Source organism: Carcharodon carcharias, chromosome 8, assembly GCF_017639515.1.
Source record: "Carcharodon carcharias isolate sCarCar2 chromosome 8, sCarCar2.pri, whole genome shotgun sequence".
Lineage (NCBI taxonomy): Eukaryota > Metazoa > Chordata > Chondrichthyes > Lamniformes > Lamnidae > Carcharodon > Carcharodon carcharias.
The window spans coordinates 114,777,475-114,792,055 of record NC_054474.1 but is presented as its reverse complement, the minus strand read 5'-3'; the positions used below and the strand labels follow the sequence as shown (position 1 = coordinate 114,792,055).

Below are 14,581 nucleotides of genomic sequence, written 5' to 3'. Positions count from 1 at the left end.
GCTCGGCGATTTGTTTGTGTGCTTTGTGTATTTATGGGTACTGGGTGTTTTTTCTTGCTTACTGGGTGTCTTTTTTGGGTGCAGGGTATATTTTGGGTGCTGGGTGTATTTATAGGTACTGGGTGTTTTTTCTTGTTTGCTGGGTGTCTTTTTTGGGTGCAGAGTGTATTTTGGGTGCTAGGCATTTTTTCTCTCGGTTGCTGGGTGGTTGTTTTTTGGTTCTGGGTGGCTATTATGGGAACTAAGTGCTTTTTTCTTGGTTGCTCTGTGGTTCGTATGGTTACTGGGCATGTTTTTGTGGTTTCTGCGTGTTTTTTTGTTTTCTTGGCTGCTGGTGTGGTTTTTCTGGGTGTTGTTTTCTTGGGTGCTGGGTGGTTTTTCTGGTGCTGGATGTTGTTCTCTTGGGTGCTGGGTGGTTTTTCTGGGTGTTGTTTTCTTTGGTGCTGGGTAGTTTTTCTGGGTGCTGGGTGTTGTTCTCTTGGGTGCTGGGTCGTTTTGCTGGGTGTTGTTTTGTTGGGTGCTGGGTGTTTTTTCTGGTTGCTGGGTGTTGTTCTCTTGGGTGCTGGGTGGTTTTTCTGGGTGCTGGCTGTGTTTTCTTGGGTGCTGGATGTTTTTTCTGGGTGCTGGGTGTTGTTCTCTTGGGTGCTGGGTGGTTTTGCTTGGTTTTGTTTTCTTGGGTGCTGGATGTTTTTTTCTGGATGTTGTTTTCTTGGGTGCTGGGTGTTTTTTCTGGGTGTTGTTTTTTGGGTGCTGGTTGGTTGTTTTGGGTGCTGGGTGGTTGTTTTGGGTGCTGGGTGTTTGTTTTGGGTGCTGGATGGCTTTTTGGGGGCTGGGTGGTTTCTTTGAGTGCTGGGTGCATTTTTTCTTCGTTGCTGAGTGGCTTTTTGGTTGCTGGGTGCTTACATTCTTGGTTGCTGCGTGGTTTTTATGGTTACTAGGTGGTCATTATGGATACTGGGTTCTTTTTTCTTGGTTGCTGTGTGGTTTTTATGGTTTCTAGGTGGTTATTATGGATACTGGGTGCTTTTTGCTTGGTTGCTGTGTGGTTTTTCTTGGTTGCTGAGTGGTTTTTTGGGTACTGGGTGGTTTTTTTCTTGGTTGCTGGGTGGTTGTTTTGGGTGCTGGGTTGCTCTTTGGGTGCTGGGTGGTTTTTTCTTGGGTGCTGGGTTGTTTTTTGGGTACTGGGTGGTTTTTTTCTTGGTTGCTGGGTGTTGTTTTCTTGCGTGCTGGGTACTTTTGCTGGATGTTGTTTTTTGTGTGCTGGGTGTTGTTTTCTTGGGTGCTGGGTGGTTTTGCTGGGTATTGTTTTTTGGGTGCTGTGTGGTTGTTTTGGGTGCTGGGTGGCTGTTCTGGGTGCTGTGTGCCTTTTTGGTTGCTGGTTGCTTTTTTTCTTGGTTGCTGAGTGGTTTTTATGGTTACTTGGTGTTTATTATGGATATTGGTTGCTTTTTTCTGGGTTGCTGTGTTGTTTTTCTTAGTTGCTGGGTGTTGTTTTCTTGGGTGCTGGGTGTTTTTTCTGGGTGTTGTTTTTTGGGTGCTCGCTGTTTTTTCTGTGTGCTGGATCTTGCTTCTTGGGTGCTGGGTGATTTTGCTGGGTGTTGTTTTCTTTGGTGCTGGGTCGTTTTGCTGGGTGTTGTTTTGTTGGGTGCTTGGAGTTTTTTCTGGGTGCTGGATGTTGTTTTCTTGGGTGCTGGGTGGTTTTGCTGGGTGTTGTTTTCTTGCGTGCTGGGTGTTTTTTCTGGGTGCTGGGTGTTGTTTCTTGGGTGCTGGGTGGTTTTGCTGGGTGTTTCTTCTTGGTTGCTGGTTGGTTTTGCTGGGTGTTGTTTTCTTGTGTGCTGGGTGGTTTTAATGGTTACTAGGTGTTTATTATGGATACTGGGTGCTTTTTTCTGGGTAGCTGTGTGGTTTTTCTTAGTTGCTGGATGTTGTTCTCTTTGGTGCTGGGTGGTTTTTCTGGGTGTTGTTTTTTGGGTGCTGGGTGGTTTTTCTTGCTTGCTGGGTGTTGTTTTCTTGGGTGCTGGGTGGTTTTTCTGGGTTCTGGATGTTGTTCTCCTGGGTGCTGGGTGGTTTTGCTGGGTGTTGTTTTTTGGGTGCTGGGTGTTTGTTTTGGTTGCTGGGTGGCTTTTTGGGTGCTGGGTGTTTTTTTCTTAGGTGCTGGGTGGTTTCTTTGAGTGCGGGGTGCATCTTTTTGTCTTTGCTGGTTTTTTTTTTGGTGCTGGGTGGTTTTTTTGGGTGCTGGCCGTTATTTTTCTTTATTGCTGAGTGGTTTTATGGTTACTAAGTGGTTATTATGGGCACTGGGTGTTTTTTTCTTGGTTGCTCAGCAATTTGTTTGTGTGCTTGGTGTATCTATGGGTACTGGGTGTTTTTTCTTGCTTACTGGGTGTCTTTTTTGGGTGCAGGGTATATTTTTGGTGCTGGGTGCATTTATAGGTATTGGGTGTTTTTTCTTGTTTGCTTTTTTGGGTGCAGGGTGTATTTCAGGCGCTAGGCGTTTTTTTTTCTCGGTTGCTGGGTGGTTGTTTTTTGGTTCTTGGTGGTTATTATGGGAACTAAGTGTTTTTTCTTGGTTGCTCTGTGGTTCGTTTGGTTACTGGGTGTGTTTTTGTGGTTTCTGCATGTTGTTTTGTTTTCTTGGGTGCTGGGTCTTTTTGCTGGGTGTTGTTTTCTTGGGTGCTGGGTGTTTTTTCTGGGTGCTGGGTGTTGTTCTCTTGGGTGCTGGGTGGTTCTTCTGGGTGTTGTTCTCTTGGGTGCTGGGTGGGTGCTTGAGTGCTGGGTAGTTTTGCTGGGTGTTGTTTTCTTGGGTGCTGGGTGGGTGTTTGGGTGGTTTTGCTGGGTGTTGTTTTCTTGGGTGCTGGGTGGGTGCTTGGGTGCTGGGTGGTTTTGCTGGGTGTTGTTTTCTTGGGTGCTGGGTGGGTGCTTTGGTGCTGGGTGGTTTGCTGGGTGTTGTTTTCTTGGGTGCTGGGTGTTTTTTCTGGGTGCTGGGTGTTGTTCTTTTGGGTGCTGGGTGGTTTTTCTGGGTGCTGGGTGTTGTTCTTTTGGGTGCTGGGTGGTTTTTCTGGGTGTTGTTCTCTTGGGTGCTGGGTACTCGATCAGCCGTTTCCCTCACACTCACTCGGTTTGACTCTCCGCGCTGCCCCTTTGAGAAATGAGAGGAATCGCCTATGAGGGATGATAAGCGCATGTCCACTGGAAGAAAAGCCAGTGAGCTGTGACGACGATACGCATGCTCAACGTGTGGCGGCTCCGCGCATGCCCAGCCCACAGCCCATGACGGTTGTGCGCATTCCTAGCCGTCGGCCCATGGTCGTTGTGCGCATGCCCGGCGAACGGCCAGTCGCTGTGTGTATGTTCGGCAGCTCAATGGCGGAGGATTTGCAGATGGTGGAAGATGTGCGGATTGACCCGGGCGGGTTGTTTAAATATGTTTTAATCCGGGTTTGGCAGGCCAACGGGAGCGGCCAAGAGAAGAACATCGTGCGGGGCTGGGCTTCGGCAGAGTATCACGGTAATAGCCGGCGAGGCGGGGGTATTGTCACTGGGCTAGTGATCCCAAGACCCGGGTTCCAATCCCGAATCCAGTCAATACATTAAAAGTCAAATGATGACCAGAAAACCATGGTTGTTATGGTTTTGTGTTGGGTGAAGGAAGTCTGCCATCCTTACCTGGTCTGGTCCCTACATGATTCCAGACCCACAGCAATGTGGTTGATTCTGAGATGGCCGAGCAAGCCACTCAGTTGTATCAAACCGCTACAAAGTCATAAAAAAGGAATGAAACCAGACATACCACCTGGCATCAAGCTATACACCGGACACGACAACAGCAATCTCAGCCCTGTTGACTCTGCAAAATCCTCCTTACTAACATTTAGGGGCTTCTGCCAAAATTGGGAGAGTAACAGCCTGACATAGTCATCCTCATGGAATCAAACCTTACAGATAATGTCCCAGAGACTGCCATCACCATCCCTGGGTATGTCCTGTCCCACTGGCAGGACAGACCCAGCAGAGGTGGCAGCACAGTGGTATACAGTTAGGAGGGAATTGCCCTGGGAGTCCTCAACATCAGGTCAAACATGGGCAAGGAAACCTCCTGATTACCATGTACTGCCCTCCCTCAGCTGATGAATCAGCACTCTTCCACGTTGAACAGCACTTGGAGGAAGCAAGGACGCAGAAAGTACTCTGGGTGGGGTCTTCAGTGTCCATCACCAAGAGTAGCTCGGTAGCACCACTACTGACCAAGCTGGCCACGTCTTAAAGGACATAGCTGCTAGACTGGGTCTGCAGCAGGTGGTGAGGGAACCAACCTCATGCTCACTAAAACAAAAACAAAAATACCTGGAAAATCTCAGCAGGTCTGGCAGCATCTGCGGAGAGGAACACAGTTAATGTTTTGAGTCCGAATGACCCTTCAACAGAACTAAGAAAAATAGAAGAGAGGTGAAATATAAGCTAGTTTGCTGGGGGGGGGCGGGGTGGGACAATTAGAGCTGGATAGAGGGCCACCCTGGTCCACTCTTCCATCACCCCCTACACCTCAACCTCCTCCCATGGCACCTTCCCATGTAACCGCAGAAGGTGCAACATCTGCCCCTTTACTTTCTCCTCACCGTCCAAGGGCCCAAACACTCCTTTCAAGTGAAGCAGCATTTCACTTGCACTTCCCTCATTTTAGTCTACTGCATTCGTTGCTCCCAATGCGGTTTCCTCTACATTGGAGAGACCAAATGCAGACTGGGTGACCGCTTTGCAGAACACCTTCGGTCTGTCCGCAGGCATTACCCAGACCTCCCTGTCACTTGCCATTTCAACACTCCACCCTGCTCTCATGCCCACATGTCCATCCTTGGCTTGCTGCATTGTTCCAGTGAAGCTCAACGCAAATTGGAGGAACAGCACCTCATCTTCCGACTAGGCACTTTACAGCCTTCTGGACTGAATATTGAGTTCAACAATTTTAGATCATGAACTCTCTCCTCCATCCCCACCCCCTTTCCAATTCCCCCCCCACCTTTTTTTCCAATAATTTATGTAGATTTTTCTTTTCCCACCTACTTCCATTATTTTTAAATGTATTTCCATCCATTGTTTTATCTCCCTACCTTTTAGCCTTTTTTGATTCCTTCACCCCACCCCCACTAGGGCTATCTGTACCTTGCTTGTCTTGCTTTCTACTCTTAATTAGCACTTCCTCAGATAATATCACCACCTTCAACACCTCTTTGTCCTTTTGTCTGTGGCATCTTTTGGTTATCTCCACCTATCACTGGCCCTCTATCCATCTCCACTTGTCCCACTCCCCCGTAAACTAGCTCATATTTCACCTCTCTTCTATTTTTACTTAGTTCTGTTGAAGGGTCATTCGGACTCGAAACGTTAACTGTGCTCCTCTCCGCAGATGCTGTCAGACCTGCTGAGTTTTTCCAGGTATTTTTGTTTTTGTTTTGGATTTCCAGCATCTGCAGTTTTTTGCTTTTATCTCATGCTCACTAAACCTGCCTGCCACAGATGTATCTGTCCATGACAGTATCGGTTGAAGTGACCACTGCACAGTCCTTGTGGAGACGAAGTCCTGTCTTCACTTTGAGGATACCCTCCATCATGTTGTGTGGCACTACCACCGTGCTGAATGGGATGAATTTCAAACATCTAGCAACCAATCCAGGAGGTGCTGTGGGCTGTCAGTAGCAACAGAATTGTCCTCAACTGCAATTTATAACCTCATGGCCTGGCATATCCCCCACTCTACCATTACCACAAGCCAGGGGATCAACCCTAGCTCAGTGAAGAGTGCAGGAGGACATGCCAGGGGCAGCATCAGGCTTACTTAAAGATGAGGTGTCAGCCTGGTGAAGCTACAGCACGGGACTACTTGCACGCCAAACAGTGTAAGAAGCAAGTGATAGACAGAGCTAAGCGTTCCCACAGCCAACGGATCAGATTTAAGTTCTGCAGTCCTGCCACATCCAGTCATGAATGGTGGCGGATAATTAAACAACTCACTGAAAGAGGCTCTACATATATCCACATCCTCAATGATGGGGGAAGCCCAGCATATCAGCGCAAAAGATAAGGCTGCAGAATTTGCAACAACCTTCAGCCAGAAGTGCCGAGTGGATGATTCGTCTCAGCTCCCTCCAGAGCTCCCCAGCATCACAGATGCCAGCCTTCAGCCAATTCGATTCACTCCATGTGATATCAAGAAACGGCTGAAGGCGCTGGATACTGCATAGGTTATGGGCCCTGATAATATTCCGGCAATAGTACTGAAGGCTTGTACTCCAGAACTTGCCGCACCTCTAGCCAAGCTGTTCCAGTACAGATATAACACTGGCATCTATCTGGCTATGTGAAAAATTGTCCAGGTACGTCCTGTATACAAAAAGCAGGATAAGTCCAACCCGGCCAGTTACTGCTTCATCAGTCTAGTCTCAATTATCAGTAAATGAAGGAAGGAGTCATCAACAGTGCTAACAAGCGGCACTTGCTTAGCCATATCCTGCTCACTGACGCCCAGTTTGGGTTCCACCAGGGTCACTCAGCTCCTGACATCACTACATCCTTGGTTGAAACATGGACAAAAGAGCTGAACCCCAGAGGTGATGTGAATAACTGTCCTTGACATCAAGGCTGCATTTGACCAAGTGTGACATCAAGGAGCCCTAGCAAAACTGGAGTCAGTGGGAATCTGGGGGAAAACTCTCCACTGGTTTGGGGTCATACCTCGCACAAAGGAAGATGGTTGTGATTATTCCAGGACATCACTGCAGGAGTTCCTCAGGTTGGTCTCCTAGGCCCAACCATCTTCAGTTGCTTCATCAATGACCTTCCTTCCATCATAAGGTCAGAAGTGAGGATGTTCGTTGATGATTGCACAATGTTTAGCACCATTCGTGACTCCTCAGATATTGAAGCAGTCCATGCCAAATACAGCAAGACTTGGACTATATCCAGTCTTGGGCTGACAAGTGGCAAGTAACATTTGTGCCACACAAGTGTCAGGCAATGACCATCTCCAACAAGAGAGAGTCCAGCCATCACCCCTTGACATTCAATGGCATTATCATCACTGAATCCCCCAGTATCAACATCCTGAGGGTTACCCTTAATGCCATACTCGGTCAGTTCAGTTTCTGATCATTAAAAAAAAAGGTATTTACCCTGAGACAAAGGGAAAGGATAATACAGGAACAGAGACACTGGGGTATGTTTATAACCAGGAGCAAAGCCAAAAGGAGAAGGAACAGGAGCCAATAAGCACAATACTGCAGAGTATTTTATTTATCCTTTCGCAGCATGTGGGCATCACTGACTCGGCCGGCATTTATTGCCCATCCCTAGTTGCCCTTGAGACGGTGGTGGTGAGCTGCCTTCTTGAGCCGCTGCAGTCCATGTGGCGTAGTTACACCCACAGTGCTGTTAGGAAGGGAGTTCCTGGATTTTGCCCCGGCGACAGTGAAGGAACGGTGATATATTTCCAAGTCAGGATGGTGAGTGACTTGGAGGGGAATTTCCAAGTGATGGTGTTCCTATGTGTCTGCTGCCCTTGTTCATCTAGATGGTAGTGGTTGTTGGTTTGGAAGATGCTGTCGGAAGAAAATTGGGAATAAAAACAGAAAACGGCTGGAAATACTCTGCAGATCAGGCAGCATCTGTAGAAAGAAAAACATAATGTTTCAGTTTAATGGCTTTACATCGGAACTGGGAAAAGTTAGAGATGTAATAGGTTTTGAGCAAAGGGTGGGTGGGACAAGGGCTAAAGGACGGCCTGTGATCGGGTGGAAGGCAGGACAGATTGAATGACAGAAGAGTTAGTCAAAGGGGATGGAGATGGGGCAGGGAAAGAAACAGAAGGTGTGCCTGGAGCAGGTGTGCTGACTGAAAAAAGAAATGAGAAAAACCAAAACATGCAAAGTAAAGGAAACAAACTGAGATTACAGTCAGAAATCGTAAAACTCAAGGCTGTAAACTGCCTGCTTGAAAGTTGAGATGCTGTTCCTCGAGCTTAGGTCTGGGCTTAGATTTTGGAATGAATCTGGATGGAAGGGGTATGAGCAGGAAAGCATTTTACTGATACTAACATAAAAGCAAAATACTGCAGATGCTGGAAATCTGAAACAAAAACAAAAATAGCTGGAAAAACTCAGGTTTGGCAGCATCCGTTCTGATGAAAAGTCATACGGACTTGAAACGTTAACTGTATTCCTTTCCGCAGATGCTGTCAGACCTGCTGAGTTTTTCCAGCTATTTTTGTTTTTGTTACTGATACTAATAGTTCAGTTGGATTTAGGGTGGTTATGAGAAAGGATAAAGATAGACCACAAGTGAAAGAAACCCTGGATGGACCAAAAATTGATAAACAGGAGATATTAGAAAGATTGGGCAAGATGAGATGTGTCCAAGGATATGGAGAGAAATAAGGTTGGAAATTGCAGAGGCACTGGCCACAATCCTCTGATCCTCCTTAGATACTGGGGGCAGTGCCAGAGGACAAGAGAATTGCAAATGTTACATCCTTGTTCAAAAAAGGCGTAAGGATAAGCCCAGCAACTACAGGTCAGTCAGTCAGTTTAACCTCGGTGTTGAGGAAGCTATTAGAAATGATGACCTGCAACAAAACTAACGGTCACCTGGGTAAATGCAGGTTAATTAAGGAAAGCGAACATGGATTTGTCAAAGGCAAATTGTGTTTAACTTTTTTGATGAGGTGATGGCAAGGGTTGATGAAAGTAATGTGATGTACATGGACGTCCACAGGGCGTTTCTATAGAGCAATCGGCGTAACTTTGTTGAGGATATTCCTCAAGATTGAAGAAAGGTTGCCCAGAGATAAATAGCAATTTGATAAATTCTTAAAGCACTTCCTGTAGCCAGGGAGAGGTGAAGTCACAGAGTGACTGATTCTGGGGATTGTACATATACTTCCCATTTACAAATGAAAAATCTATTTCCTATAATTATTTAGGACACGCCACTGAGATTGAGGGAACTTTACAGTAACCCATTTTGAGAATGCTTGTAGTGATTTAGTTAATACCTCCAGTCCTGAAATGGTTTTGTGTTTTACTGTAACCACAGCTGACATCTATGATCAAGTGTCTACCTGGATTGAGAAACAGGGTCTGCATTGTGAGTGCCAGGGTGGTGGTCGAATTAACCACAATAGTGCAGAGAAGAAGATCCACGTGTATGGATATTCCATGGTAAGTACAAAGGGGAAATGCACAGTTTATTGCAGAAGAATGTAGGAAAATGCACACGAAGAGCTGCAGACTCCATGTTCCCTTGGCTCAGTGATTACAGGCAGAGTTCACACTTAAACATAATCTTGAGGAGAACAAGCAGTCACACTTTATCCTAGGTTTGTGCTAAATTAGCTAATCTGATTTAATTCAACCCTTTGGGTTAGAGAGCAGAAATCAGCCAGACTTCCCACTCTTGTCATCAAGCACTCTCTGATTTAGGGGCGGTGTGTTCCCTGATTAAGGAAAGTGCAGAGGTGTGTAATGGGGGTGGGGGTGGGGGGGTGGTTTTCAAGGCCCCCTATGGGAAGGAGAATGCATATGCACACTGATTGGGGACGGAGTGTATGTGTGCACATCTGTTGAGTACAGGATCGGCCCATAAAAGACTTAGCGACCCTCAAGAGAAGAAGAAGAAATTCCTCTTCATCTCCATCTAAAATGGGCAATCCCTTATTTTGAAACTGCCCACTGGTTCTAGATTTCTCCACGGGGAAAACATCTTCTCAGAATCTTATATGTTTCATTAAGGTCACCTCTCATTCTTCTAAACTCCAGTGGGTACAGACCCAACCTGCTCAACCTTTCCTCATAAGACAACCCCTTCATCCCAGGAATCAGCCTAGTGAATCTTCTCCGAACTGCTTCCAGTGTCAGTGTATCTCTCCTCAAGTAAGGGGACCAAATCTGTACACAGTACCGCTAGGTGTGATCTCACCAGTGCCCTGTACAACAGCTGTAGCAAGACTTCTCTACTTTTATACTCCATCCCCCTTGCAATAAAGGACAACATTCCACTTGTCTTCCTAATTACTTGCTGTACCTGCAGGCTGACTTTGGTGATTCATGTACAAGGACACCCAGTGCCACAGCGTGCTACAGTCTTTCTCTATTTAAATGATATTCTGCTTTTCTATTCTTACCTTTGAAGTGAACAACTTCACAATTTCACACATTATATTTTATCTGCCAGTTTGTGCCCACTAGCTTAACCTATCTGTATGCCTTTGCTGACCCTTTGTATCCTCCTCACAACTTGCTTTCCCATCTAGCTTTGTATCATCAGCAAATTTGATTACAGTACAGTCGGTCCATTCATTCAAGACATTAATATAGATTGTAAATAGTTGAGGCCCCAGCACTGATCCCTGTGGCTCTTCACCCATCACAGTTTTCCAACCTGAAAATCGCCTATTTATCTTGAGTCTCTGTTTCCTGTTAGCCAATCCTCTTTCCATGCTAAGGCAGAGGTGGATAGATTCTGGGTAAGCAAGGGGGGATAGTTTATCAGGGGTAGAGATGCAGATGTGAAGTTACTATCAGATCAGCCATGATTTTATTAAATCACAGAGCAGGCTCGAGGAGTCAAATGGCCTACTCTTGCTCGTTTGTACGTTCACCCCCAACTCTCTGGATAGTCATTCCTCTTTTCTCTACACACTGCCCCTCCCCAGCTGAAGTCAGCTAATTCAGCAATTCAGTCTCTCAAGCAGTGTGTGGGGCCAGCCAATGTGTGGGAAGGCAGGGGGGTTTGGGGGCGACCTGTGTGCAAGGCGGGGGGGCAGCAGCCAGCGTATGAGGTGGGGGGGGGTGGTGTTTGTGGGCAGTGCAGTCAACATGTGTTAAAGGACGATTGATTCTGGCATTGGATGATATGCTGAGCTTCTGTATGCTACTCACTGTCAGTATTCTGCAGTAAGTTCTAACGAGCCTCTTGTTATGGAAACTTTCCCTTCGAGGAGCTGCTGATTAATGGGAGGTCATTTGGCCATATGAATTAGGAGTAGGCCACTCGGCCCCTCCAGCCGGCTCCGCCATTCAGTAAGATCACGGCTAATCTTATTGTAACTTCAACCCCGCATTTCTGCCTACCCTTGATAACCTTTCACCCCCTTGTTAGTCAAGAATCTATCTAGCTCTGCCTTAAAAATATTCAAAGACTCTGCTTTCACCGCCTTTTGAGGAAGCGAGTTCCAAAGACTCTCAACCGTCTGAGAGAAAAAGTTTCTCCTCATTTCTGTCTTAAATTAACGACCCCTTATTTTTAAACAGTGACTCCACCTAATTCTAGACTCTCCCACAAGAGGAAACATCCTCTCCACATCCAGCCTGTCAACCCCCCTCAGGATCTTCTCTGTTTCAATCAAGTCGCCTCTCACTCGTCTAAACTCCAGTGGGTACAAATCTAACCTGTACAACCTTTCCTCATAATACAACTTGCCCATTCCTGGTATTAGCTTAGTAAACCTTCTCTGAACTGCTTCTAACACGTTTACATTTTCTTTAAATGAGGAGACCAGTAATCCAGGTGTGGTCACAGCAATGCCCTGTACAACTGAAGCATAACCTCCTTACTGAGTGGCAGGAAGCAGAAGGTGATGGTCAAGTGGTGTTTTTGTGACTGGATGCCTGTGTCCAGTGGGGTTCCACAGGGATTGGTGTTGGGTTCCTTGCTGTTTGTGGCATATATAAACAATTTAGACTTGAATGTAAGAGGGTTGATCAGTAAATTCGCGGATGACATGAAAATTGGTGGGGTGGTAAATAGTGAGGAAGATAGCCTTAGATTACAGGAGGATATAGACGGGCTGGTCAGATGGGCTGATCAGTGGCAAATGGAATTTAATCCGGATAAGTGTGAGGTGAGGCACTTGGGCAGGACAAATAAGGCATGGGAATACACAATGAATGGTAGGACCCTGGGAAGTACCGAGGATTAGAGGGACCTTGGTGTGCATGTCCACCGGTCCTTTAAGGTAGTGGGACAGGTAGATAAGGTGGTTAAGAAGGCTATTGGGATACTTGCCTTTATTTGCCAAGGCATAGAATATAAGAGCAGGGAGGTTATGCTGGAATTGTATAAAACGTTGGTTAGGCCACAGCTAGAGTATTGCGTGCAGCTCTGGAATCTGCATTATAGGAAGGATGTGATTGCACTAGAGAGTGCAGAGTAGATTTACCAGAATGTTGCCTGGGCTGGAGAGTTTTAATTATGAGGAGAGATTGGATAGACTGGGGTTATTTTCCCTGGAGCAGAGGAGATTGAGGGGAGATATGATTGAAGTGTATAAAATTATGAGGGGCATAGATAGGGTAGACAGGAAGGAACTTTTCCCCTTGGTGGAGGGATCAATAACCAGGGAGCATAGATTTAAGGTAAGGGGCAGGAGGTTTAAAGGGGATATGAGGAAGAACTTTTTAACCCAGAGGGTGGTGGGATTCTGGAACTCGCTGCCTGAGGCAGAAACCCTCATAACATTTCAGAAGTATTTGGATGTGCACTTGCAATGCCATGGCATACAAGGCTATAGGCCTAGTGCTGGAAAATGGGATTAGAATAGTTAGGTACTTGTTTGACCGGCATAGACTCAATGGACCGAAGGGCCTTTTTCTGTGCTGCAGACCTCTATGACTCTACTTTTGTAATCAATTCCCCTCACAATAAATATTAACAATCTATTAGCTTTCCTAATTACCTGCTGTACCTGCATATTAACCTTTTGTACTTCCTGCACTAGGACGCCTGGATCCCTCTGAATCTCAGAGCCCTGCAATCTCTCACCATTTAGATAATAAGCTTTTTTATAAGCTCTCTTTCTCTCTATCCCTCCGCCCCCCACACACACACCTTAAACCAGCTTATATTTCAACTCTTTCTTGGACTCGAACTCAAGTTCTGTCGAAGGGTCATGAGGACTAGAAACGTCAACTCTTTTCTTCTCCGCCGATGCTGCTAGACCTGCTGAGTTTTTCCAGTTAATTCTGTTTTTGTTTTAGCTTTTTTATTCTTCCTGCCTAAATGAACAATTTCACATTTTCCCACATTATACTCCATTTGTTAGATCTTTGTCCACTCACTTAACTTATCTATGCCTCTTTGTAGCCTCCTTATGTCCTTTTCACAATTTACTTTTCTACTTAACTTTTTACAATTTGCTAAATTTAGAGCAACACAAAGATGAGGCCCTAGCACTGATCCCTGTGGCACCCCACTAGCCATTTCCTGCCAACCAGAAAAAGACCCTTTTATGCCAACTCTGTTTCCCGTTAGCCTGCCAATCTCCTATCCATGCCAATATGTTACCCCCCCATCCCATGAGCTTTTATTTTCTGCAATAATCTTTGATGTGGCACATTATCAAATGCCTTCTGGAAATTTTCATGCACAGCACATATGACTCCTTCAAAGAACTCCAATAAACTGGTGAAATTTGATTTCCCTTTTGCAAAGCCATGTTGACTTTGTCTGATTGCCTTGAATTTTTAAGTGCTCCGCTATAATGTTTTTAATAATAGCTTCTAACATTTTCCCTATGGCAGATGTTAGGCAAACTGGCCTGTAGTTTCCTGCTTTCTGTCTCCCTCCATTTTTTGAATAAAGGAGTTGCATTCGCTGTTTTCCAGTCTAATGGAACCTTCCCAGAATCTAGGGAATTTTGGAGAATTAAAACCAGTACATCAACTATCTCATTAGCCACTCCTTTTAAGACCTTAGGGTGAAGTCCATCTGGACCTGGGGAGTGGTCAGCCCGCAGTCTCAATAATCTGCTCAATCTGCCATTTCCGGGATCTTACTTGTGTCCTCTATAGTGAAGATCAAAGAAAAATACATGTTTAATTCATCTGCCATCTCTTTACTTTCTATTATCAATTCGCCAGACACATACTCTACAGGACGAACATTCACTTTGTTAACTCTTTTCTCATTTAAATATCTATAGAAACTCTTAATATCCGTCTTTGCATTTCTAGCTAGTTTTCTCCCACACTCTAATTTTTCTCTCCTTATTAATCTTTTTGTCATTCTTTGCTGTTCTTTATATTCTTTCCAGTCTTCTGACCTGCCACCTGTCTTGCAAAATTATATGCTTTTTCTTGAAGTTTGACACTATCTTTAACTTTTTTAGTTAACCGCAGATGGTGGGCCCTCCCCTTGGATTTTTTTTCTAATTGGAATGTATCTATTCTGTGTATTCTGAAATATCCCTTTAAATGCCTGCCACTGAGCCTCTATTGACTTATCCCTTAACCTTATTTGCCAGCTCACTTTGGCTAACTTTGCTTTCATGCCCTCATAATTGTCCTTAATTAAGTTTAAAATACTTGTCTTGGACACACTTGTTTCTCCCTCAAACTGAATGTAAAATTCAGTCATATTATGATTGCTGCTATCTAGGGGTGCCTTCACTATGAGGTTATCAATTAAACCCATCTCATTGCTCAATACCAGATCTAGTGTAGCCTGCTCTCTGGTTGGCTCCAGAATGTGCTGTTCTAAGAAACTATCCCGAAAACATTTTAGGAACTCCTCATCTAGGCTACCATTGCCCATC

At 45.4% G+C, this 14,581-nt stretch overlaps 2 protein-coding genes across 2 annotated transcripts in view; one reads left to right on the top strand and one right to left on the bottom strand.

Moving 5' to 3' along the window:
• Positions 1–280: 280 nt before the first annotated feature.
• On the bottom strand, positions 281–859 carry LOC121281485 (activating signal cointegrator 1 complex subunit 2 homolog). Its single transcript, XM_041194430.1, has one exon. The coding sequence runs from the start codon at positions 857–859 to the stop codon at positions 281–283; it is 579 nt and encodes a 192-aa protein (XP_041050364.1).
• Positions 860–3,293: 2,434 nt separating this feature from the next.
• LOC121280734 (14 kDa phosphohistidine phosphatase-like) overlaps positions 3,294–14,581 on the top strand; it is a 90,248-nt gene continuing 78,960 nt past the window's right edge. The window contains exons 1-2 of the mRNA XM_041192869.1: positions 3,294–3,508; positions 9,085–9,209. Of these exons, the coding sequence (XP_041048803.1) occupies positions 3,304–3,508; positions 9,085–9,209 (330 nt within the window). The 5' untranslated portion in view covers positions 3,294–3,303. The remainder of the gene's footprint in view (positions 3,509–9,084; positions 9,210–14,581) is intronic.